At 42.3% G+C, this 26,776-nt stretch overlaps 1 protein-coding gene across 1 annotated transcript in view; it reads right to left on the reverse strand.

The window, feature by feature from the left end:
- The window catches only part of dcaf12 (DDB1 and CUL4 associated factor 12), a 158,787-nt gene that overhangs the window by 31,291 nt on the left and 100,720 nt on the right, over nucleotides 1-26,776 (reverse strand). The window contains exons 5-7 of the mRNA XM_068031735.1: nucleotides 25,877-26,070; nucleotides 24,861-24,926; nucleotides 21,829-21,991 (exon numbers count right to left, since the gene is read on the reverse strand). Of these exons, the coding sequence (XP_067887836.1) occupies nucleotides 21,829-21,991; nucleotides 24,861-24,926; nucleotides 25,877-26,070 (423 nt within the window). The remainder of the gene's footprint in view (nucleotides 1-21,828; nucleotides 21,992-24,860; nucleotides 24,927-25,876; nucleotides 26,071-26,776) is intronic.

Here is a 26,776-nt window from a genome sequence, read left to right on the forward strand (position 1 = left end):
TTATTTATTCTTTTTGGTTTACCTCTAGTAGCTAGTCATAGTCATTTATGGCATAGGAGGTCGTCATTCGGCTCTCCACAGAGCAAACCAGTCAGTTCCACTCCCCCGCTCAATTCCATAGCCTCGCATGTTTATTTCTTTCAAATGCCCATCCAAATTCCTTTTGAATCATTGACTGTCTCTGCTTCCACCACCCTCGTGGGCAGCGAGATCCAGGTCATTACCACTTGCTGCATAAAAAAAGTTCTTCCTCACATCCCTTTTGCATCTTTTGCCAAAACTTCAATCTGTGTTCCCTGGTCCTTGTACCCTCAGTTAATACTAACAGTTTTTCCTTATCTATCTAAGCCGGTCATAATCTTGTACACCTATATCAAATCTCCCCTTAATCTACTTTTATCCAGGGAGAACCACCCCAGCTTTTCCAACCTAACCTTCCAACTAAAATCCCCCATCCATGGAACCATTCAGGTAAATCTCCTCTGCAGCCTCACATCTTTCCTAAAGTGTGGTGACCAGAACTAGATGCAATATTCCAGTTGAGGCCAAACCAGAGCTTTATAAAGGTTCAGCTTAACTTCCCTGCTTTTGCACTCTATGCCTCTACTTCTGAAGCCCAAGATCCAATATGCTTTGCTAACTACTCTTTCAATATGTCCTGCCACCTTCAAAGATCAATACACATGCACCCCCAGGTCCCTCTATGCCTGCAACTCTTTAGAACTGTGCGATTAAGTCTATATTAACTCACCCTATCCCTTCTGCCAAAATGCATCACCTCACACTTGTCTGTATTAAATTCCATCTGCCACATGTCTGCCCATTCTGCTAACTTATCGATGTCCTGTTGCAGGCAGTCCCGTATCGCATTGCTGGTGAGTGTTCTTTAATCTCCAACTTAGGAGACTATAATTTTTCTATTACTTTACTAAATTAGTAACTAATCAGCTCAACAAATAAATATTTATAAATATATAAACATTTATGTGCTGTTATTGCACCATGTAGGAGTTTGTGGAAAGCATTTCATTCCTGGACAACTATATCTGCACTAAGTATCTGCAGCTTAAGCAACTTCGGCTCAGAGCTGTTGATTTGGAGTCAGAGCTGCAGACATTTTGGGCCATCAGGGAGGGGGAAAAGGTACGTGGACACTTTGTCCCAGGAGGTAGTCACACCTCTTAAATTAAGTAGAACTTTAAAGTTGGTCAATGGTCAGGGACAGGAGTGTGTGAAAGCGAGTCAGGCAGGTGTGGGGATCCAGGATGTAGTGATGGAGGAGCCTCAGCCCTTGACTTTGACCAACAGGTATGAGGGTACTTGCTACTTGTGTGGATGAGAACAAGAATCACAAGGTAGATGGACAAACTGACCAGACCACCATAGTGCAGAATGCCATTCAAGTAGGGGGACTGAAAAGGAATGGGGTAGTGATAGGGGACAGATACTGTTCTCTGTACCTGTGACCTGGAGTTCTGAAGGTTCTGTTACATGCCCAGTGCCAGGATTAGACATCTCCTCACCGCTGAAGATGAACTTGGAGTGAGAGGGGAGGATCCAGTTGTCGTGGTCCACATTGTAACCAACGACATAGGTAGAACTAATAATGATGTTCTGGTGAGAGTTTGAGAAGTTGGGGTCAAATTAAAATGCAGATCTTCAAAGGTACTAATCTGGATTGTTACTTGAGCCACATGCCTGTTGGTAGACAGTCAAGCAGATTAGACAATTAAACACATTTCTCAAAGTGGTGTGGGATGAAGGGGTTATGATTCATGCGGCGCTGCCATCGGTACTGAAGAAAGACGGACGTGTTTTGCCGGGATGGGCTCCAATTGAACTGGACTGGGATCAGTGTCCTGGTGAATCATATAACCAAGGTAGGGTTTTAATCTAAAGGGAAGAGGGGAAAGGGGGTCAGGTGAAGGGAGATTTAGAAATCTAAAGGCTAAAGTCGAAGCAATACAGCAGTCTAGTGATCTCAAGGTAGATGGTGATAGTCTAGTGATTTGGGTAGGTGGTGGCGTAGTGGTATTATCACTGGACTAGTAACCCAGAGACACAGGGTATTTCTCTGGGGATTTGGGTTCGAATCCCACCACAGCAGAAGGTGGAGTTTGAATTTAATTAATAAACGTGGAATTAAAAAGCTAGTCTAATGATGGCCATGAAACCATTGTCGATTGTTGTAAAAACTCATCTGGTTCACTAATGTCCTTCAGGGAAGGAAATCTGCTGTCCTTACCTGGTCTGGCCTACATGTGACTCCAGACCCACAGCAATGTGGTTGACTCTTACATGCCCTCTGAAATGGCCTAGCAAGCCACTCAGTTGTACCTAACCGCTACGAAGTCAATAAAAAGGAATGAAACCGGACGGACCACCCGGCACCGACCTAGGCACCGGAAACGACAACGGCAAACCCAGCCCTGTCGACCCTGCAAAGTCCTCCTTACTAACATCTGGGGGCTTGTGCCAAAGTTGGGAGAGCTGTCCCACAGACCAGTCAAGCAACAGCCTGACATAGTCATACTCACGGAATCATACCTTACAGACAATGTCCCAGACACTGCCATCACCATCCCCGGGTATGTCCTCTCCCACTGGCAGGACAGACCCTCCAGAGGTGGCAGCACAGTGATCTACAGTAGGGAAGGAGCTGCCCTGGGAGTCCATAACATCAACTCCGGACCCCATGAAGTCTCATGGCATCAGGTCAAACATGGGCAAGACTGGGTCTGCAGCAGGTGGTGGGGGAACCAACACGAGGGAAAAACATACTTGACCTCATCCTCACCAATCTGCCTGCTGCAGATGCTTCTGTCCATGACAGTACTGGTAGGAGTGACCACCGCACAGTCCTTGTGGAGACGAAGTCCCGCCTTCACATTGAGGATACTGTCTGTCGTGTTGTGTGGCACTATCACCATGCTAAATGGGATAGATTTTGAACAGATCTAACAATGCAAAACCGGGCTTCCATGAGGCGCTGTGGGCCATCAGCAGAAATGTACTCATCCACAATCTGTAACCTCATGGCCCGGCATACCCCACTCTATCATTACCATCAAAGCCAGGAGACCAACCCTGGTTCAATGAAGAGTGCAGGAGGGCATGCCAGGAGCAGCACCAAGCATACCTCAAAATGAGGTGTCAACCTGGTGAAGCTACAACCCAGGACTACTTACATGCCAAACTGCGTAAGTAGCATGCGATAGACAGAACTAAGCGATCCCATAACCAACGGATCAGATCTAAGCTCTGCAGTCCTGCCACATCCAGCCGTGAATGGTGGTGGACAATTAAACAACTAACTAGAGGAGGAGGCTCCACAAATATCCCCATCCTCAATGATGAGGGAGCCCAGCACATCAGTGCGAAGGATAAGGCCGAAGTATTTGCAACACCCTTCAGCCAGAAGTGCCGAGTTGATGATCCACCTCGGCCTCCTCCTGAAGTCCCCAACGTCACAGATGCCAGACTTCAGCCAATTCGATTCACTCTGCGTGATATCGAAAAACAACTGAAGACACTGGATACTGCAAAAGCTATGGGTCCTGACAATATTCCAGCAATAGTACTGAAGACCTGTGCTCCAGAACTTGCCACGCCACTAGCCAAGCTGTTCCAGTACAGCTGCAACACTAGCATCTACCCTGCAATGTGGAAAATTGCCCAGGTATGTCCTGCACACAAAAACAAGGACAAGTCCAACCAGGCCAATTACCCCATCAGTCTACTCTCAATCATCAGTAAAGTGATGGAAGGTGTCATCAACAGTGCCATCAAGCGGCACTTGCTTAGCAATAACCTGCTCAGTGACGCTCAGTTTGGGTTCCGCCAGGGCCGCTCAGCTGCTGACCTCATTACAGCCTTGGTTCAAACATGGACAAAAGGACTGAACTGAAGAGGTGAGGTGAGAGTGACTGCCCTTGACATCAAGGCAGCATTTGACCGAGTATGGCATCAAGGAGCCCTAGCAAAACTGAGGTCAATGGGAATCAGGAGGAAAACCCTCAGCTGGCTGGAGTCATACATAGCGCAAAGCAAGATGGTTGGTGGTTGTTGGAGGTCAATTATCTGAGCTCCAGGACATGACTGCAGGAGGTCCTCAGGGTAGTGTCCTGGGCCCAACCATCTTCAGCTGTTTCATCAATGACCTTCCTTCAATCATAAAGTCAGAAGTGGGGATGTTCGCTGATGATTGCACAATGTTCAGCACCATTCGTGACTCCTCAGATACTGAAGCAGTCTGTGTAGAAATGCAGCAAGACCCGGACAATATCCAGGCTTGGGCTGATAAGTGGCAAGTAACATTCACACCACACAAGTGCCGGGCAATCACCATCTCCAACAAGAGAGAATCTAACCATCTCCCCTTGACATTCAACGGCATTACCATCGCTGAATCCCCCACTATGAACATCCTAGGGGTTACCATTGACCAGAAACTGAACTGGAGCAGCCATATAAATACCCTGGCTACAAGAGCAGGTCAGAGGCTAGGAATCCTGAGGCGAGTAACTCACCACCTGACTCCCCAAAGTCTGTCCACCATCTACAAGGCACAAGTCAGGAGTGTGATGGAATACTCTCCACTTGCCTGGATGGGTGCAGCTCCAACAACACTCAAGAACCTCGACACCATCCAGGACAAAGCAGCCTGCTTGATTGGCACCCCATCTACAAACATTCACTCCCTCCACCACCGACGCACAGTGGCAGCAGTGTGTACCATCTACAAGATGCACTGCAACAATGCACCAAGGCTCCTTCGACAGCACCTTCCAAACCCGCGACCTCCACCAACTAGAAGGACAAGGGCAGCAAATACATGGGAACACCACCACCTGCAAGTTCCCCTCCAAGTCACACACCATCCTGACTTGGAACTATATCGCCGTTCCTTCACTGTCGCTGGGTCAAAATCCTGGAACTCCCTTCCTAACAGCACTGTGGGTATACCTACCCCAAATGGACTGCAGCGGTTCAAGAAGGCAGCTCACCACCACCTTCTCAAGGGCAATTAGGGATGGGCAATAAATGCTGGCCCGGCCAGTGACGCCTACATCCCATGAATGAATTTTTAAAAAAGCTGAGTGGAACTGGAAGGGGCAGAGTTTAACGGTAATAATGCATCAGGGAATAAGGTCCATGCAAAGATTAGTAGCAAAAAAAATTTAAGTCTCTATGTGAATGCACTAGCGGCACAAATAGCGATAAATGGTTTGGATCTAATCGCCATTACAAAGATATGGTTACAAGGTGGCCATGGGTACACAACATTTTGAAAAGAGAAGACAGAATGGAGGAGTAGCCCTCATAGTAAAGGATAGTTGTGAGAAACAACCTTGGTTCAGATGATCACGGAGTACAATCAGAATGGCTGGAGATTAGGAATAAAAAGGGTCAGAAAACACTCGTGGGAGTAGTTTATAAGCCCCTAGCAGTAGTTATACCACTGGACAGGGCATTAAGCAAGAAATAATTGGAACCTGTAACCAAGGCAATGTGGTGGACTTTAATCTTCATATAGACTGGACAAGTCAAATTGGCAAAAGGTAGTCTGGAAGATAAATTTGTGGAATTTTTTTTGACAGATTCTTGGAACAATACATTGTGGAACAAATGCGGAATAAAGCTCTCTTAGATCTAGTATTGTGTAATTATACAGGTTTAATTAGTAATTTCATAATAAAAGATCCTCTGGGAAATAGTGATCATAATACAACTGAATGCCATATTAAGTTTGAAAGCAACATACTCCAGGCCCAAACAACAATTTTGAACTTAAAGCCAATTACATGGGTATGAGTGGACAGCAGGCTAAGGTTGACTGGGTGAATAGACTAAAAGCTTTGGTGGAAATAAACAGTGGGAAACATTTGAGGAACTGATTCAAAAAGTTCACCAAAAATACATTCCATTAAAAAACAAAAATTCAGCAAGATCCATCCATGGCTTATTAGGGATGTTAAGGATAGTATTTGCTTAAAAGAGGCTTATAATGTTGCAAAGAATAGTCGTAAGCCTGAGGATTTGGAGTGGTTTAGAAACCAGCAAAGGGCCACCAAAAAATTGATAAATAGGGGAAAAAAATAGAATGAGAGCAAACTAGCCAGGAATAAAAATTGTAAAAGCATTTATAAATATATAAAAAGCACAGCAACTAAAATAAACATTGGTCCCTCAGAGGCAGAGGCAGGAGAAATTATCATGGGGAACAAGGAAACGGTAAAGATGTTGAACAAATATAGAGTGTTTGTCTTCATAGTAGAAGACACAAATTACATACCAGGCATGGAGGGTAACCAAGGGGCTAATAAGAGTGAGGAACTTAAGGTAATTAATATCAGCAGCGAAGAAGAAACTGAAGGGACTAAAAGCTGACAGATTCCCGGGACCTGATGGCCTAAATCCTCAGATGACATAAGATATAACTTCAGGGATAGTTGGATGCACTGTTATGATTTTCCAAAATGCCCTAGATTCTAGAACAGTCCCCACGGATTGGAAGTTGGCATATATTATACTGTTATTCAAGAAAGGAGGGAGAGAAAATAGGGATTTATAGGTCAGTTAGCCTGACATCAGTTGTCAGGAAAATGCTGGAATCTTTTATTAAGGAAGTCTTAACAATGCACTTAGAAAATCATAATTATCAGACTGTCAACAAGGTTTGACAAAAGGGAAAGCATGTTTGACAAATTTATTAGAGGGTTTTGAGGACTTAACTGATAGGGGAGATAAAAGGGAACCAGTAAATGTAGTATACTTTCAAAAGGCATTCGATAAGGTGCCATACAAAAGGCTAATACACAAGTTAAGGGCGCATGGAGTTGGAGTAACTGACAGGAAACAAACAGCAGGGATAAACAGGGCATTTGAAGTTGGCAGGCTGTAACTAGTACAGTACAACAAGCAACAGTGCTGGGGTCTCATTTATTTACAAATATATTAATAATTTAGATGAAGAGACCGAAGGTAATGTATCTAAGTTTGATAATAGAAAGCTAGGTGGGAACATAAGCTGTGAGGACACAAAGAGGCTGCAAAGAGATATAACCAGGTTAAGTGAGTGGGCAACAAGTTGGCAGATGGAGTATAATTGTTTTTAAATACATTCATGGGATGTGGGTGTCGCTGGCTTGGCCAACATTTATTGCCCATCCGTAATTGCCCACGAGAAGGTGGTGGTGAGCTGCCTTCTTGAACCACTGCAGTCCATGTGAGGTAGGTACACTCACAGTGCTGCTCGGAAGGGAGTTCCAGGACTTTGACCCAGCAACAGTGAAGGAACAGCGATATAGTTCCAAGGCAGGATGGTGCGTGACTTGCAGGGGAACTTGCAGATGGTGGTGCTCCCACGCATTTGCTGCCCTTGTCCTTCTAGTTGGTAGAGGTTGCGGGTTTGGGCAATGCTGTCTAAGCAGCCTTGGTGAGTTGCTGCAGTGCATCTTGTAGATGGTACATACTGCTGTCACTGTGCGTCGGTGGTGAAGGGAATGAACGTTTTTTTTTTGGATGGGCTGCCAATCAAGCAGGCTACTTTGTCCTGGATGGGGTCAAGCTTCTTGTGTTGTTGGAGCTGCACCCATCCAGGCATCCTGACTTGTGCCTTGTAGATGGTGGACAGGCTTTGGGGAGTCAGAAGGTGAGTTACTCGCCGCAGGATTCCTAGCCTCTGACCTGCTCTTGTAGCCACGGTATGTATATGGCTACTCCAGTTCAGTTTCTGGTCAATGGTAACCCCTAGGATGTTGATAGTGGGGGATTCAGCAATGGTACTGCCATTAAATGTCAAGGGTGATGGTTCCTCTCTTGTTGGAGATGGTCATTGCCTGGCACTTGAGTGGCACAAATGTTACTTGCCACTCATCAGCCCAAGCCTGGATATTGTCCAGGTCTTGCTGCATTTCTACAAGGACTGCTTCGGTATCTGAGGAGTGGTGAATGGTGCTGAACATTGTGCAATCATCAGCGAACATCCCCACTTCTGACCTTATGATTGAAGGAAGGTCATTGATGAAACAGCTGAAAATGATTGGGCCTAGGATACCACCCTGATAATGTAGGGAAGTGCGAGGCTGTTCACTTTGGTAGTGTCAGGTAAACCCCACCTGCCAAGACTGAGGCACACATTATTTTGCCACATGAACATTAAAACTTAAAATTACAAACCCTGACCGGAAAGACATTTCCATGGTAACAGACAATGTTGAAACAATGGGGATCCAGCAGTTGCTTCTCCAATGCACAGAATTGGTCAGACCAATTTTAGTCACATGGCTAACAAGCTGTGACAGAGAAATGTGAACCTCCAACCAAGGATGTGAAGAGACTGTTCAATACAAGGAACTAGTCACATGATTAACCTGTGGGGCAACCTGGGAGTTTCTTTTAAAAATTTGAACTCCCATCAAAGGGATTTGAACTCAGACAAAGCCGTGTGCTCATGGAGTAAACACCTCTCCTGGAACTGAAGCAAGAACTACAGCCTCTCCTGTCTGCCCACCTTCATCTCTTCCCACAGAACTGAATCTTGTGAAAAAACGTGAAACTCAAAGAGAGAAGGGTTTGCCACGTGAACAAAGTTTTATGATGATTTCTGGGCCCCAACGAATCGCAAGACAATATCTTCGATCAAGGCCTACAGTGAGATCGAGAAACAAAACAAGATATTGCCTCAAACTGTTGTACATATCTTTTCTTCTGCTGTTTTCTATTCCTATCGGCATGTTTATATCGCGTGTGCATGCTAGCGTGAGCGTGTCGTATATCCATAGGCGTGAACCATATTAGAGTTTAAGTTTAAGGTTTCTCTTTCTGCTTTAAACCAAAGAAAGCCTGTGTGTGCTCAGTTCTTTGCCTTATAGTTGGAAACTGTGAACAACGATTCACAAAAAGGGGAGCTCAAAACAGTGTATTTAAAAATTAAACCCTGTTACAAGAAGACCAGATAAAGGTAGCAAAAGACCCCTGGACATTGCTCACCTGGTCGTAACAATAGGAAAGCAGATTTTTTGTGAAAAAAGTGTGAAACTTCTCAAATATAAGAAAAATTCTGCAGATGCTGGAAATCTGAAATAAAAACAAAGTGCTGGAAATATTCAGCAGGTCAGGCAGCATCTGTGGAAAGAGAAGCAGAGTTAACATTTCAGGTCTGTGACCTTTCATCAGAACTCAGTGAAACTCCTAAATGTTGGTTTTGAGAGAATTGGGTGTGCTACTACAAAGAACACAAAGTCAGCATGCGGGTACAGCAAGCAATTAGAAAAGCAAATGGCACGTTGGCCTTTCTTGCAACGGAATTGCAGTACAAGAACAAGGAAGTCTTTTTACAATTGTACAGGGCTTTTGCAAGACCACACTTGGAGTACTGTGTGCAGTTTTGGTCTCCATATCCAAGGAAGGATATAGTTGCATTGCAAGTTCACTAGATTGGTCCCTGGGATGAGAAGCTGTCCTATGATGAGAGGCTGGGTAAATTGGGCCGATACTCTCTGGAGTTCAGAAGAATGAAAGGTGATCTCATTGAAACATAGAAGATTTTGAAGGGGCTTGACTGGATAGACACAGAGGTAATTTCCCCTGGCTGGAGAATCTAGAAGAGGGGGCACAGTCTCAGGATAGGGGGTTATCATTTAGGACCTCAAACATTTCCTCCAGCAGCCAGCGATACTTCACATTATTCAGCAAGAATCAATTCCCAAGATATATGTGAACATATCTCTGCCCTGAACAATGTACTCTCTTGCACATCAACAGAATCCAGAGAAAGTCTAAAGTGATCATATGAGTAAGGTCTAGGTCACCAAATACCAGAAGCAGAAAGGTAAATCAGAAAATAAACCCACAAAACACATCTTGCAGTAGAATACGAGAGGATCAACTCAAACTGGCATACCAAACGTTGCACACACCTCGGTCAAATGTATACTGGATAGACTGCAGCCAGTAGCACAACTGCAGATCTTTGGTCCCATTCTGAATTTTAATCTGAGAAGCAATGTGAAGTGCCATAAATGCCAGCATTGATGTCCCCTAAAAACTATTTCCAACTGTTAGGGCTGCCCCCAGAGATTAAACAACTGCCTAAAATAAACAGGCAAATCATGTTTCATGGCATGTTTCATAAAAGTGTAATCAGACAAAGCTGACACTGAGCCAAAGGAGGAGATACTAGGAGGGGTAACTGGAAACTTGCTCAACAAGGTAAGATTTGAGGAGAGTCTTAAAGGACAAAACAGATTTGGACAGGTGGAGACATTTAGAGAAGGAATTCCAGAGGTCAGGGCCTAGATGGCTGAAGGCACAGTTGCCAGTGATGGGTTGAAAGGGGAGGAGGGATGTCTAAGAGACCAGATTTGGAGAAACAGGATTCCAGGGTTAGAGGAGGTCACAGACAGGCAGGGACATGGTCATGAAAGGATTTGAACACAATGATCATAATTTTAAAATGGAGGCATTAGTGAATTAGGAGTCAAAGTGAGTTAGGAAGCACAGCGGTGATATGTATGTAGGACCTGATGCAGGTTAGGGCATGGGCAGGAGAGCTTTGGATGAACCCATGTTTATGCAGAGTGGAGTGTGGGAAACTGACTAGGAAACCACTGGAATAGTCAAGCTCAGAGATGGCAAAACACAGATGAGGGTTTCAGCAGCATATGAGCTGAGATAGGGGCAGAGAAGGATAATGTTAAGAGTGGAAGTAAATGGTCTTTGTGATGGAAATGATATAGCGTTGCAAGTTTATCTTGGGGTTCAATAGGATGAAATTACAAACTGCTTTCTTCAGCCAGAAACAGTGGCTGCGAAGGGAGATGGAGTTGGTGACAAGGGAGCAAAGACAACAGCTCAAGTCTTCCCAATGTTTATCTGAATGGAAGAGAATAGGAAAAAAACACAGAACTACATTTATAGAATGCCTTTCACAACTTCCCAAAGCACTTTACAGCCAATGAAGTACTTTTGAAATGTATTCATTATAATGTAGGAAATGCAGCAGCCAATTTGCATACAGCAAGCTCCTACAAACAGCAAAGTGATAATGACCAGATTACCTATTTTCGTGATGCTGATTGAGGGATAAATATTAGTCAGGACACAGGTAAAACTCCCTTGATCTTCTTTGAAATGGTGGCATATGATTTTTTTTTTTACATCCACCCGAGGGGGCAGACAGAGCCTCGGTTTAATGTCGGCACCCCCAACAGTACAGCTGTCCCTCAATACTACGCTGATTTATGTGCTCAAGTCCTGGAATGGGACTTAAACCCACAACCTTCTGACTCAGGCGAGATTGCTACCAATGAGCCACAGCTGACTGCAGCCCATCCAGAACTGGACATTGGACAAGCAGGTAATGCAGGAATCAAGAGCTAACAGAGGTAGAGCTGGGTGTCGTCAGCATGCATGTGGTACCTAGCCCCATGTCTTTGGGTGATGACACCAAGAAGCAGAATGTCAATGAGGAATAGAAGGGGGGGTCAAGAAAAGCTACTTGGTGGGATTAATGGGAATGGGAAGAGAAGCCATTACTGGAGATTCTCTGGCTACAACTGGATAGATCACAGTAGAACCAAGAGGGCAGTCTGACTCAGCTAGAAAGCAGAGCAGACACTGCAGAAAGATGGTGTGATCAACTGTCTCAATAAGTTGCAGTCAGAATATATAATTTGTGACTTTGATTAGGGCTATTTCAGTGGCAGGGCCTGAAACGTGATTGACAAGGTACTGTGGGAAAGATGGGCATGGATTTGGAGGGGACAACATGTTCAAGGACTTGAGAGGAAAGGGAGGTTCGAGGATGGAGTGGGAGTTTGCAAGAAAAGAGGGGTTGGGGGGAGGGGGGGGTGGGGAGGGTGTTATTTTGAAAACAGGCTGATGACAGCTGTTCAAAAGGAAGGGAACAGTAATCTTTGCAGTGGCAGAGGAACGGATGGTCTCAATTTTACTGAAAGTTATCCATGCACTTGCACTTTTTGTTGACAGTCTATGGAGGAAACGGGGAGCAGGGTGTATGGGTGCAAAGTCGCAGAGTATTTCAGCATTCCAACATGATCCTAGAATAGTGAGCATGTTTGACAGAGGTGGTCAGCGCCCATCGTGCTTAATATAGTCCAGTCAGTTCTAGCAATGAATGGCTGAATCAGTTGTGCATCAGGTACATTTAACTTAAACTCATGAACTTGAGGGAGAAAAGATTAGAGCCACAAGAAAAAACAACTAGGTTTGGCGAGAGCAAGGGTTTAACTGGGGACAAAAGAATCAAAGACAGAGGTGAGGGAGTGATTAAGCATTTGGGAGTTATAAATACCGTTAAGTGACTATGGGGAAGAACGTTTCTCAAGATGATGATGCAGAAGGAAGTGGGGCTGGAAAAGGAAAGGGGCATGCAAGTGGTGTGGGAATCAAGGAAGTGATCAGAGATGGCCTTTTCCTGTGATTGACACAATAGGAATACAGGTTACATGAGATGGTAAGGTCAAGGGGGTGACCATGAAGATGGGTAGGAGAGTCATAGAGGATTAGCTAATTAGAGGGATAGATGGCTTCCTCTCCAGTCATGACAGAATCCAGAAGATGTGGTGCCTAACTGAAGGTTGGAAGGTGGAAAGGGGGGCAAGGGTAGAAAGAGGGTACCCAATTATTGTGCTTTATATCAGGACCAATGACATTTGAAAGAACAGGAAGCAGGTCCTGCCAAGGAACTATCAGGAGCTAGGAACTAAATTAAAAAGGACCCAACTTGTGGTAATCTCGGGATTACTATGCGAACCACATGCTAACTGGCGTAGGGACAGACAGATCAGGATAGTGAATATGTGGCTGAAAGAGTGCTGTGAGAAGGAGGGGTTCTATTTTATGGGTGGTCACTAGCACCAGCACTGGGGCAAGAAGCAGCTGTATCACCAAGGTGGACTGCACCTGAATGGGACCAAGGCCCCAGTAGAAAGGATAAATAGGGCTGCAGATAAGATTTTAAACTAGTAACAGGGATGGGAGGGGTGGGGGGGAGAGGCGGGGTCTGGTCGAAATAACAGTAGCCTAAAGATAAAAGAAATAGGAATGACAGTAAAGGTCAGACCAAAGAAAGGAATAAAAAAGTTGTACAAATTATCAGGGCAGATAGTTATAAAACATGACAATAAATGTTAGAAATAAAGCAAGGGGCACAATTAAAAATAAATTAAATTGCCTGTACAACAACGCACACAGCATCCAAAACACAACAGGGGAACAGGAGGCAATAATTCATAGTGATAGACAAATCAGGATGGTGATTACATGGCTGAAAGTGTGCTGCGGATGTTGATGGTGGGGGCGTGGTTCCCATTTCATGGGGTACTGGCACCAGTACTGGGACAGGAAGGAACCAGATGTAGTAGGGATAACTGAAACATGGCTGCATAAAAAAACATGACTGGCAGTTAAATATTGCAGGATGCAGAAAGGATGAGGAAGGAAGACCGGGTTGTGGGGGGGGGGGGGGGAAGAGAGAGAGAGAGTGGGGGAAGAGAGGGAGGTAGCAGTACTAATTAGAGATAACAGTGGCAGAAGAGAAAAGGAACCAACATTAAAACAGAAACAGAATTCATATGGATTCAGATAAGGGATAAGAAGGGAGTGATCACACTATCAGCCTATTATTGGAAGGGAAGTGGAGTTGAAGCCGAGATGAAATCAGTCAATATCATATTTAAGGGCAGAGCAGGCTTGAGGGACTGAATTGCCTACTCCTGCTCCTAGCTCTTATGTCACATCCTGCCAATCAGAAAAGGACCCATTTATGCATACTCTATTTTCTGCCAGCCAGCCAATCTTCTATCCATTATCCCCTATACGATGAGCTTCTACTTTGCGCAATAACCTTTTATGTGGCACCTTGTCAAATGCGTTCTGGAAAGCCAAGTACAGTACGTCAACGGGCTCCCCTTTATCCACGGCACATGTTGCTCCTTCAAAGAACTCCAATAAATTGGTTAAACATGATTTCCCTTTCACAAAACCATGTTGACTATTCCAGATTACCTTGAGTTTTTCTAAGTGCCCAGCTATGGCCTCCTTAATGATCAATTCTAACACCCTCCCCAGGACAGAAGTCGAGCTAACTGGCAGGCAGTTACCGGTTTTCTGCTTCCTCCCCTTCTTGAATAGAGGGGTTATATTTGCTACTTTCCAGTCTGATGGAACCTTCCCAGAATCTGGCAAATTTTGAAAAATTAACACCAACGCATTTACTACCTCATTAGCCACCTCCTTTATGACCCTAGGATAAACCCCAACAGGACCCGGGGTCTTGTCAGCCAGCAGCTCCATCAGTTTGCTCAGTACCACTTCCCCGCTGAATGTAATTTCACCAAGTTCCTCTCTTCTTTCCACCTCCTGATTTACAGCTACTACCGGAATGTTTTTTGTATCCTCTACAGTGAAGACAGAAGCAAAATATTTGTTCATTTCATCCGCCATTTCCTTATTATCTACTATTAACTCCCCATTCTCACTCTCTAGAGAACCAACGCACACTTTACTTACTCTTTTCCTTTTTAAATACCCGGAAAAACTCTTGCGATCCATTTTTACATTTCTAACAAGCTGCCCCTCATACTCTAATTTCTTTCCCGATTAACCTTGTAGTCATTCTCTGCCGTTCCTCATATCCTGACCAATCATCTGACCTCCCACTAATCTTAATGCAATTATATCCTTTTCCTCAAGTTTGATGCTTTCCTTAACTTCTTTAGCACCCATGGATGGTGGGTCCTCCCCTTAGAATTTTTCTTTATAGTAGGAATATACTTATCGTGAGTATTCTGTCATATCCCTTTAAATGTCTGCCACTGCTTCTCTATTGATCGTTCTCCTAGCCTAGTAACAGAGTTCACTTCAACTAACTCAGCTTTCATGCCCAACATTGTTGCCCTTATTTATGTTTAAAATACAAATCACTCTTCAGTTTGAAAGAGAGAAGAGTGGGTATTGAAGGTAAAATTCAATCATATTGTGGTCGCTGATACCTAGAGGTGCCTTTACTCTGAGGTCATTAATTAATCCTGTCACATTACACAATACCAAGTTTAATATAAACTGCTCTCTGGTTGGTTCCAGAATGTGCTGCTCTAAGAAACACTTTCAAAAGCCTTCTATGAATTCCTCATCCAGGCTACTATTGCCAATTGGCCTTTTCCAGTTTATATGTAGATTAAAATCACCTATGATTGTTGCCGTCCCTTTATCACAAGCACCCAATATTTCTTCTTGTATACTTCGTCCTACATTGTGGTTACTGTTAGGGGGCCTGTAGACTACTCCCACTAGTGACTTCTTTCCCCTACTTTTCCTCATCTCCACCCAAACCGATTCTACATCCTGATCTACTGAACCGAGGGCATCTCTAACTATTGCACCAATACCATTCTTGATCAACAGTGCGACCCTCCACCTTTACCTGGGACCATAAAAAAATTATGGCACAGAAGGCGGCCATTCAGCACATCTAGCCGCCCAACCTTATCCCACCTTCCAGCACCTGGTCCATAGCCTTGTGGGTTACAGCATTGCAGGTGCATATCCAGGTATCTTTTAAATGAGTTGAGGGTTTCTGCCTCCACCACCGTTCCTGGCAGTGAATTCCATACACCCACCACCCTTTGGATAAAAATGTTTTCCTCAAGTCCCCCCTAATCCTTCTACCAATCACCTTAAATCTATGCCCCCTGGTAAAGGACCTCTCTGCTAGGGGAAACAGTTCCTTCCTGTCTACTCTATCTCGGCCCTTCATAATTTTGTACACCTCAATTAAGTCACCACTCAGCATCCTCTGTTCCATGGAAAACAACCCTAGCTGATCCAACCTTTCCTCATAGCTGCAACATTCAAGCCTTGGCAACATTCTTGTAAATCTCCTTTGTATTCTCTCCAGAGCAATTGTGTCCTTCCTGTAATGTGGTGACCATAAGAGTATGCAATACACCAACTATGGCCTAACCAGTGATTTATACAGTTCCAGCATTACATCCCTGCTTTTGTATTCTATATAGTCATACAGCACAGAAACAGGCCCTTCGGCCCATCGTGTCCATACCAGCCATCAAGCACCTATCTATTCTAATACCATTTTCTAGCACTTGACCCGTAGCCTTGTAATGCTATGGCGTTTCAAGTGCTCATCTAGATACTTCTTAAATGTTATGAGGGTCCCGCCTCTACCACTCCTTCAGGCAGTTTGTTCCAGATTCCAACCACCCTCGGGGTGAAATTTTTTTTCCTCAAATCCCCCCTCAACCTCCTGACCCTTACCTTAAATTTATGCCCCCTGGTTATTGATACCTCTGCTAAGGGAAAAAGTTTCTTCCTATCTACCCTATCTATGCCCCTCATAATTTTGTATACCTCAATCAGGTTCCCCCTCAGCCTTCTCTGCTCTAAGGAAAATAACCTTAGCCTATCCAGTCTCTCTTCACAGCTGAAATGCTCCAGCCCAGGCAACATCCTAGTGAATCTCCTCTGCACCCTCTCCAGCACAATCACATCCTTCCTATAGTGTGGCGACCAGAACTGTACCCAGCAAATCCAGCTGTGGCCTAACTAGCGCTTTATACAGCTCCATCATAACCTTCCTGCTCTTATACTCTATACCTCGGCCAATAAAGGAAAGCTTTCCATATGCCTTCTTCACCACTCTAAATACCTGTCCTGCCAATCAAGCCTCCCACATTTAAGTCCAAATCATTAATATATACCAAAAACAGCAAGGGTCCCAACACGGAGCCCTGTGGAACGCCACTGGAAACAGCTTTCCATTTGCAAAATCAGTTGACAGTGACAGTAAACAAAGGGTAACAAAGTCAATTTTGGGTCCAACCTACCACATTCCCCTGTATCCCACGGGCTTTCATTTTTCTGACCAGTCTGCCATGCGGCACCTTGTCAAATGCCTTACTAAAATCCATGTAGACCACATTCACTGCACTACCCTCATCAATCCTCCTTGCTACATCTTCAAAAAACTCAATTGGGATTAAGTTAGTAAGACATGACCTTCCCTTAACAAATCCATGCTGACTATCCCTGATTAATCCATGCCTTTTTAAGTGGCAGTTTATCCTATCTCTCAGAATTGATTCTAATAATTTACCCACCACAGAGGTCAAACTGACTAGCCTATAATTATTTGGCCTATCCCTCGCACCCTTTTTAAACAGTGGTATAATGTCCGCAGAACTCCAATCCTCTGGCACCTCGCCCGTATGCAGTGAGGATTTAAAGGTGATCTTCAGTGCATCCGCTATTTCCTCCCCGGCTTCCTTTAACAACCTGGGATGCAATCCATCCACCTTCAAGGATGTCAGACCTGCTAGAACTTCCTCTCTCATTATGCTTATCGCATCCAATATTTCACACGCCTCCTCTTGCACTGCATCAATATTTCACACGCCTCCTCTTGCACTGCATCAATATTTCACACGCCTCCTCTTGCACTGCATCAATATTTCACACGCCTCCTCTTGCACTGCATCAATATTTCACACGCCTCCTCTTGCACTGCATCAATATTTCACACGCCTCCTCTTGCACTGCATCAATATTTCACACGCCTCCTCTTGCACTGCATCAATATTTCACACGCCTCCTCTTGCACTGCATCAATATTTCACACGCCTCCTCTTGCACTGCATCAATATTTCACACGCCTCCTCTTGCACTGCATCAATATTTCACACGCCTCCTCTTGCACTGCATCAATATTTCACACGCCTCCTCTTGCACTGCATCAATATTTCACACGCCTCCTCTTGCACTGCATCAATATTTCACACGCCTCCTCTTGCACTGCATCAATATTTCACACGCCTCCTCTTGCACTGCATCAATATTTCACACGCCTCCTCTTGCACTGCATCAATATTTCACACGCCTCCTCTTGCACTGCATCAATATTTCACACGCCTCCTCTTGCACTGCATCAATATTTCACACGCCTCCTCTTGCACTGCATCAATATTTCACACGCCTCCTCTTGCACTGCATCAATATTTCACACGCCTCCTCTTGCACTGCATCAATATTTCACACGCCTCCTCTTGCACTGCATCAATATTTCACACGCCTCCTCTTGCACTGCATCAATATTTCACACGCCTCCTCTTGCACTGCATCAATATTTCACACGCCTCCTCTTGCACTGCATCAATATTTCACACGCCTCCTCTTGCACTGCATCAATATTTCACACTCCTCCTCTTGCACTGCATCAATATTTCACACTCCTCCTCTTGCACTGCATCAATATTTCACACTCCTCCTCTTGCACTGCATCAATATTTCACACTCCTCCTCTTGCACTGCATCAATATTTCACACTCCTCCTCTTGCACTGCATCAATATTTCACACTCCTCCTCTTGCACTGCATCAATATTTCACACTCCTCCTCTTGCACTGCATCAATATTTCACACTCCTCCTCTTGCACTGCATCAATATTTCACACTCCTCCTCTTGCACTGCATCAATATTTCACACTCCTCCTCTTGCACTGCATCAATATTTCACACTCCTCCTCTTGCACTGCATCAATATTTCACACTCCTCCTCTTGCACTGCATCAATATTTCACACTCCTCCTCTTGCACTGCATCAATATTTCACACTCCTCCTCTTGCACTGCATCAATATTTCACACTCCTCCTCTTGCACTGCATCAATATTTCACACTCCTCCTCTTGCACTGCATCAATATTTCACACTCCTCCTCTTGCACTGCATCAATATTTCACACTCCTCCTCTTGCACTGCATCAATATTTCACACTCCTCCTCTTGCACTGCATCAATATTTCACACTCCTCCTCTTGCACTGCATCAATATTTCACACTCCTCCTCTTGCACTGCATCAATATTTCACACTCCTCCTCTTGCACTGCATCAATATTTCACACTCCTCCTCTTGCACTGCATCAATATTTCACACTCCTCCTCTTGCACTGCATCAATATTTCACACTCCTCCTCTTGCACTGCATCAATATTTCACACTCCTCCTCTTGCACTGCATCAATATTTCACACTCCTCCTCTTGCACTGCATCAATATTTCACACTCCTCCTCTTGCACTGCATCAATATTTCACACTCCTCCTCTTGCACTGCATCAATATTTCACACTCCTCCTCTTGCACTGCATCAATATTTCACACTCCTCCTCTTGCACTGCATCAATATTTCACACTCCTCCTCTTGCACTGCATCAATATTTCACACTCCTCCTCTTGCACTGCATCAATATTTCACACTCCTCCTCTTGCACTGCATCAATATTTCACACTCCTCCTCTTGCACTGCATCAATATTTCACACTCCTCCTCTTGCACTGCATCAATATTTCACACTCCTCCTCTTTTACTTGCTTCCTATTCTTCTTGAATGTCATATACTCCTCAATATTCAGGACCCAATCCTCGTCATCCTGCAGCCAGGTCTCGATAATAGCTATCAATTCATATTTATTTACTTCAATGTGCGTTATCAGTTCGTCTACTTGGTTATGAATGCTATGTGCATTCAGATACAGAGACTTTAAGTTTTGTCTTTTTATATCTTTGTAACATCTAGTGTTGACTGTTGATGTGTTCTTAGGTTTTTTCTCTGTCCCTTCCTGCCATTCTCTGACCTTTATTCCCCATATTACCATTGTGCTCTCCTGCCTTGACCCGACCCCTTGGTTTGCGACATCTACCCAGGCTTGATCCCTCACCCTCCTTGTTTAGTTTAAAGCCCTCTCTACTGCCCCAGTTAAACAGTTTGCTTAATCCTTAATCATTATCCTAAACCTTAGGATTGAGAGGTTCACAAGTCAAAGACCAAAGTAATAGATCGGGGGAAAAAAGCTATTTATGAGGGGATGAGGATGGCACGAGGGAAGGTAAGCGGGGTGGAAAAAAATCATGACCAATAAAGGAGATACAATATCAATACAATTTATTTTAAAAAGTGATTAAGAAAGTTCTGGAGAAGTATCACTTCACTAAAAAACAAGAACAAACCAGCCAATAATGCAACACAATGCATGAATAGAGTGTTAAGGTTAAAACTAAAATTCAAGAACAAGGCATACATAAGAGTACAATGACAGTAAAAGAAGATGACAAATGATCAAAATTGGCCCTGAAAGACATGAATTGCACAACTTGAAAATCCATTTTCATGCTCTTCAGGCTCCCTAATAACATGTAACATATCGCGGCTCATCTCTTCTAGTATGCACATGCCAAAACCTTGGGTGTGTGCAAAAGATCTAACAGGTGATGGAGAGATTTGAAGTGCAGATAATGGCAGGTAGATTTAAACTGCAAGGCATTTGGATATCCACTCAAGTAAAACAGACTGATACCAAAAACACCATGCAAGCAACTATGCAAGCAACCTGGACCCTCCTCCATCTATTTAACAGGTTCCCCCTCACCTGCCCCATGTAGAGGCAGTCATAGATTAATGCTAGCAAGAGCACAAACTGAATCACTGAAAGATCTGGCATGAAAGGCAGCTATTCAGTCCACAGTGCCAGCTCTTTAAAAGAGCTAGCCATTGGTCCCACTCTGCTACTCTTTCCCCAGAGCCTTAAAAATATTTCTCCTTCAAGTATTTATCCAATTCCCTTTTGAAAATTGTTGAATCTGCTTTGACCAGCCTTTCAGATCATAACAACTTGTAGCTTAATATTTAAGTATTGCCCCTGGTTCTTATGTCATTGAAATTTTGCCAATTATAGTGTCTAACTTGTGTGTTATGTTTGATAAACCTCTGATTATTTTAAAATCTGGCGAAGGCTCCATACTCATTGCCAACCGCTCATCTCCAGATGCTGCCTGATCTGCTGAGCGTTTCTAGCTTTTTCTGTTTTAGATTTCCAACATCTGCAGATAATATTTTTCTAACTTGTAACCGTTCAAAGTATTTGTATTTATTTCAACTTACACAGGAGTAAAACCTAATACAATTCAGGGCCTTACTAGATAGAACTCTGATGTTTATCCATTTTATACAGTATTCAGTTGTTTCCTCTGGGCAGCACTGTTCAAAAGCATAGCTCTGTATTGCAATTCCCCATTGCGCCAACTATTGACTATTGTAACAGTGGGTTTAAACCCATTCTGTCCGGGATACCTTGTAAGTACAGATTCACTCCCAGGGAATGGAACTTTCAAAATACAGTGTGCGAGCAGCCAAAAGAAAACAGTACAGAAAATAACGCAGGTGAGTCAACATCTGTAAAAGGACAGGTAAACATTGAAGGTATACCCTAATGCAAAACAAAGATAACGAAGCCTATTCACAGTGGATGGAAGAAAAAAAGAACTATATAGAAAAAAAAAATGATAAACTCAAAAACAGTTCTAGAGCAGCTAAATAGCCCTTGAGCACCATTATTAAGTTATTCAATCTTCACTCTACTTCTTTCAGAAATGAAATACGTGAAATTATTGTACTAATATAAATAATTAAGCTGCACATATATGCTCTACTAAACACCTTAAATATACAGCATTACTTTTATCAGCATAAAAAGCAACATAAAACATGGTCTCTTCGATAAAGTACAAAAGCATTAAAATATTTAAAATTAAAAACTTTAATACCTGGATCATTAATTGTGAAATGTCAGCGTTCTGGTTTCAACTTGTAACCAGCTTGTTTAAGCATGTTGTTTCTTGAAATAATATGCGCGTGTGGGGAAATAAATAAACGCCAGTGGTTCCAGAAAAAGGACAATGTATTTACCCAACTAAGTCACTTGGAGACAACACAGCTTCAATTTCTTCCAACTTACCACTGCCCCGCTCCCTGGAACTGACTGACTTTACGTAGCTTTGAGGTTGCCTTGGATCAAGGAAAGAAACATGTGCTTGCGACCCCACAGCATATACAGACCATTCTTGTCCATATGCCAAACAAACATTTTCTCGACAATGCGGCAACTTGGTAGACAGCAACTTGAACAGAAAACAAACATTTAACTTCACTCAAAGTTGAATTTTACAGTTTGCTATACCCTGTGGGAAATAGAAAACTTCTAAATCATTATACCTTACATAGAAATTTACCGCGTATTCAAATGTTTTCCCAGGTTAAACATCATACTAACTGAACATGTCTCTGTAGTATAGTTGATCGCCCATTTTGTTACTAAGGGACAAATGAAATGGTCTCTTGTAACTGTCCCTGCCCATCTCACACTCTAGTCTCCCTCTACCTATCTGCCTTTTTCTCTTTGTATGAAAGTCACTTTTACGAAAGTCTCTTTATGTGCGTCATTTCTGTATCTATTTATTTGTAAAAACAAAAAGTGCCGGAAAATACTCAGCAGGTCTGGCAGCATCTGTAGAGAGGGAAGCAAAGTTAACATTTCAGGTCAGTGACCTTTCATCAGATGATTTCTAGCATCTGCAGTATTTTGCTTTTATCCATTTATTTGTAACCTTTCTCACTCATTTTTTCTATGCCTCTCATACACACATTTCTGCCTTTTCCCGAGGACAGACTGTGCATACCTCAGCATAGGATTTTAGATTTATGAATTATTTTAAAATTCAAAACCAACAAAAGCTTCAATAGGCGTGCAATTGGTATGTCTTTTCTTTCCTCTTACATAAACACATGTGCATTCACACGCAAATGCAGAAGTTCAATTGGCAATTTTGACAATTTGAAAAACAACCGAACAGATTTTGTTGGAGACTTGAAAGAATCATTCTGTCATTTGGTTAATTAAATGCCACTGATGAATATTGGGAACTTGTAGACACTGCATATATTTAGACCAGAGGATCCATCATCAGCAAAAATACTACATCCAAGCCCTGGCTTTTGGTAGAGGATGAGGTCTTGAAGTAAATATTTTAATGAAGGTATTCAAAGTTACAAAACAAAATATAATTCAATGGATAAACTTAATTATCTTATTGTGAAATAAGTATAATGATCCTGTAGTTTTTTTTTCCCGGGAAGACTGCAGTGTGCCTTTAAGGCTGGAAAAAGAGCAGTACAGCTTCAAGGTAGCAAACTCTAAAGACGGAGTCAAAGAGTGCATTCTCATTGCCCTGGATACAGCCAGTCAGGACCAGAGATCAGGAGATACATTGTTACAATTTAATTTTGAACAGGCTTATAGTGGAGATAGACTGCTCTAACCCAGAAAAACAGACAGCTGTGCATTAGCATCTGAAAGGAGCAGTCTCAGACCACTTAAACTGAAGGAAGAGAATTTAGTCTATTTATTATTCTCTCTCAAAATTTTAAAAAGTCAAGCCAAAACAGAAATCTCTGATAATTTAAACTGAAGGAAGGGAAGTTAGACTGACAATCTTTTATCCCTCAAAAAATTCTAAAGCCAAACTGATTAATTAAAAAGTGTTTGTGCATTGTTAATTGTTGAAATTCATCGCTGCAAAAGGAGCAAAACAGTTTTGACTTCTGAATTAGACTACGGACTGTTCTACTGTTGAAGAACTTTTTTTCCCCCCCCATCGGACGGCTGTGAGGACTTCAAGCAACCTAGATTGTTCCACATCCGGCAGGAGCGTAAATCTACAAGGACTCTAATTTTTTCTATTTTAAATGTTGTTTATATCTTAGTCGTGTTTAAGAATTTAGTTTTTCTAATTAAACAGTTAATTTGTTGATTTAAAGACACCTGGTTTGGTTAGTCTCATTCGCGGGGTTAATAGATGGTACAGTTTGGCTTGGTCTTTAATTTGGAAAATTTAAAATGATATGTTAGGCAATCTCTGGAGGGACGGGGTTGAATTAACAGTGCGTTTCTCCCACCACAATCAGCATCGTATATTTTGATTGGGGGCTTTGACTGGAGCGGTCAGTCGTAACAGTATTCATTAAAAATGTGTTCTGTTTAATGCCTTATTTTGGACAGAAATTTGAGGGAAAAAAACTCAAAGCACAGGATGATTGATTTAATAACAAACCATGAAATGCTAATATACAAGTTTCTCCATTAAAAAATGTTTACATATATAATACAGTAGCATTTTCCGACTTACTGTAAACACCAGGAGCAATCTGCTATTAGTTAACAAACTTGCAACCTCAATCATGGCAGAGAGAAACTGCCATTTCTTTTGAAAGTTTAAAATTTTGCAATTTAATTTCAATACATCGCAAGTTCAATTTCTACAATATCTGCTCATCATTAATAAAATAACTTTGCATTTTTAAATATTGTAATGTGGAAAAAGTAGAATCAGTTTAATATTTTCTTTATAAATGAAAATATTAGAGGCAACCCAGCTGACTAGACTTGATACGAAAAAAAAGGCCTCTCCTTTGAATTAACCAAACAAAATCATCTTTGAGATCTTATCAGCTTCTTTTGATGTCATGTCTTTCTCAATGTACGAACATAGCAAAATCAACCCAGCTGTAATTCATTCCTTGTTGAGAAAATTATCTTGAATACATTTCACAAAATCTTTCTCAAATCCTTTCAGGGCCTCAATTGCTTTATTCATCCATTCCACTCTACCCACCAAGTAAAATTTGTAACTTACCACTTAAGAAATTCAACATTTCAAGAACAAACCATAAAAACTTATCAACCAACTTACTTACTCCCTCTTCCAACACGTGAGCAAAATGAATCCTATTTTTTCTGAGTTAATAATTCAACTCAAGATACTGGAGATAATTTAAATAATTCATTAATTAGCAGCACATCATGAGAATATTTGTTTCAAGATGTACAGCAACTGGTAACAGAAAAGGCTCATTTGTGACAGTAAAGTAAATTTTTAAAAATACAAATTATTTTACAGCTATTTTCAACTGTAACAATAAAGGAAATATTACCTTTGTTAAATTGTCCTCTGCTTTCCATAAATGAAAGTAACCATCAAGAGACACTGCTCCAAGCTCCTGATAAACAGTTAATAGAAAAATTGAATATAAATTGAAGTCTATTTGTTTCATTTGTCAGATGTTCAAGCTAGAATTCAATTCAGTCCCAATAAGCTCAAGTCATTTCATATAAATCAGTCTAACAAAATTATCCAAATGTTTCGCTTTTTAACCCTGCTACAGTCAAAGGATTATTGATAAAATACAGGTTTAATCTTGCATCATTTTTGCAAAATTACTTAAAAAATCATGAATTGATAATTATATTTTCAAATAGAATTGGAGCTAGGTTTTATTTACAACTGATCAATGTCTTCCATGGATTCTTGTTTAAGCAAGCAAGAAAATATATCCATGACAGGGTCAGTGATCAAGTCCTTTAATCAAATGGGTATCTCAAAATCTGTACATGGAAGCCAAAAGATGCACCATTAAGCGTAACAAAACAGAATGTCCTAGATTTTTAGCACATGCTGATGAAGGCACAACTTATATTTGCACAGGACTTTTCTCACCTTTCAGGTAAACCTGAACCAGAGAAGCAGACTACATAATATGAAGATCTCTGGAGACCTTTTCTTGGGCACTGCATCGAAGTCAAAATATCTTAACAGGAATGGTTTTTTTTTGTCAACTTTACTCGAGATTTGGTGTTTATTGGACAAGTCATTTCCAAACTACTGAACAGCTATAAGAAGGGACTGCTCTAAGTTGAAATATTAACAACCATCGGTGTGGTAGGATGCAGGTTTGTATTTAGGATTTCTCATAATTCTTGTGCGCCATTAATATAAAGAGATAAATTTTTATAAGTAAGGGAAAGGGGCAGTTTGGCACTTACAAAAAGGGTTGCTGTAAGAATAGCATCATATGCTTGGAAAGGGTAAATGGCACAAAAGATACAAAATGAAAAAAATCTTGCCAACTACTCCATAAAACAAGATTACATGGACAATCTTGAAACTTACCTTACTGTTATTATTAAAAGCCAAAGCTCTCACTTTGCAGTTGTAGGGGTTTGTAATTTCCTTGGGAATATCCTTCAAAGCCTTGTGTGTTATGTGGGTGTAACTTGGGACTCGGGTGGGATCCATGCTTGTGTCAGTCTGGCTCAGCACTTCTTCAGTCACTTCCCATAGCCCCATTGAACCATCCCTAGAACCTGTAAAAATAAAGACAGACACAGGAGTAGAAGGAGTCTCCATGAACATTACCATTCTCAGTTATGGTGGAGCCTAGCATGCAAGTTTGCAGGGCACAAGGTTAAAGTGTTTGCAACTACCTTCAGCCAGAAGTCCCAGTGGATGATCCTGCACTGCCTCATCCTGAGGTTCCCCACATTATAGTTAAGTATCTAGCCAATTCAGTTCATTTCACATGAAGTTAACAGCCAAGTACACAGCACAGAGTCAAGGTCATGAATCCTGACAACATCCTGGTCATAGTGAAGACTTGTGTACCAGACCTAGTTGCTCCCCTAGCCAAATCATTCCAGTACAGTTACAGTTGGCATCTACTCAGCCACATGCAAGATTTCCCTGTTATGCCTTATCCACATAAACAGGATAAATCTAGCACCTAATTGCCACCCCATCCGTCTCCTCCCAATCATCAGTGAAGTGATGGAAGAAATCATCAACAGTGCCATCAAACAACAACTATTCACCAATAACATGCTCACAGACATTCAGTTCTAATTCTATCAAAAACTAATCAGCTCCAGACCTCATCACAGCCTTGACCCAGACATCGAGCCGAATGCCAGAGGAGAGATGAGAAAAAGAGTCCCTCACCTCAATATTTAAAGCAGCATTTGACTCAGTATGGCACCAAGAAGCCCTAGCAAAATTCAAGTCAATTAATGTCAA

This window comes from Heterodontus francisci, chromosome 1 (assembly GCF_036365525.1).
Source record: "Heterodontus francisci isolate sHetFra1 chromosome 1, sHetFra1.hap1, whole genome shotgun sequence".
Taxonomy (NCBI): Eukaryota; Metazoa; Chordata; class Chondrichthyes; order Heterodontiformes; family Heterodontidae; genus Heterodontus; species Heterodontus francisci.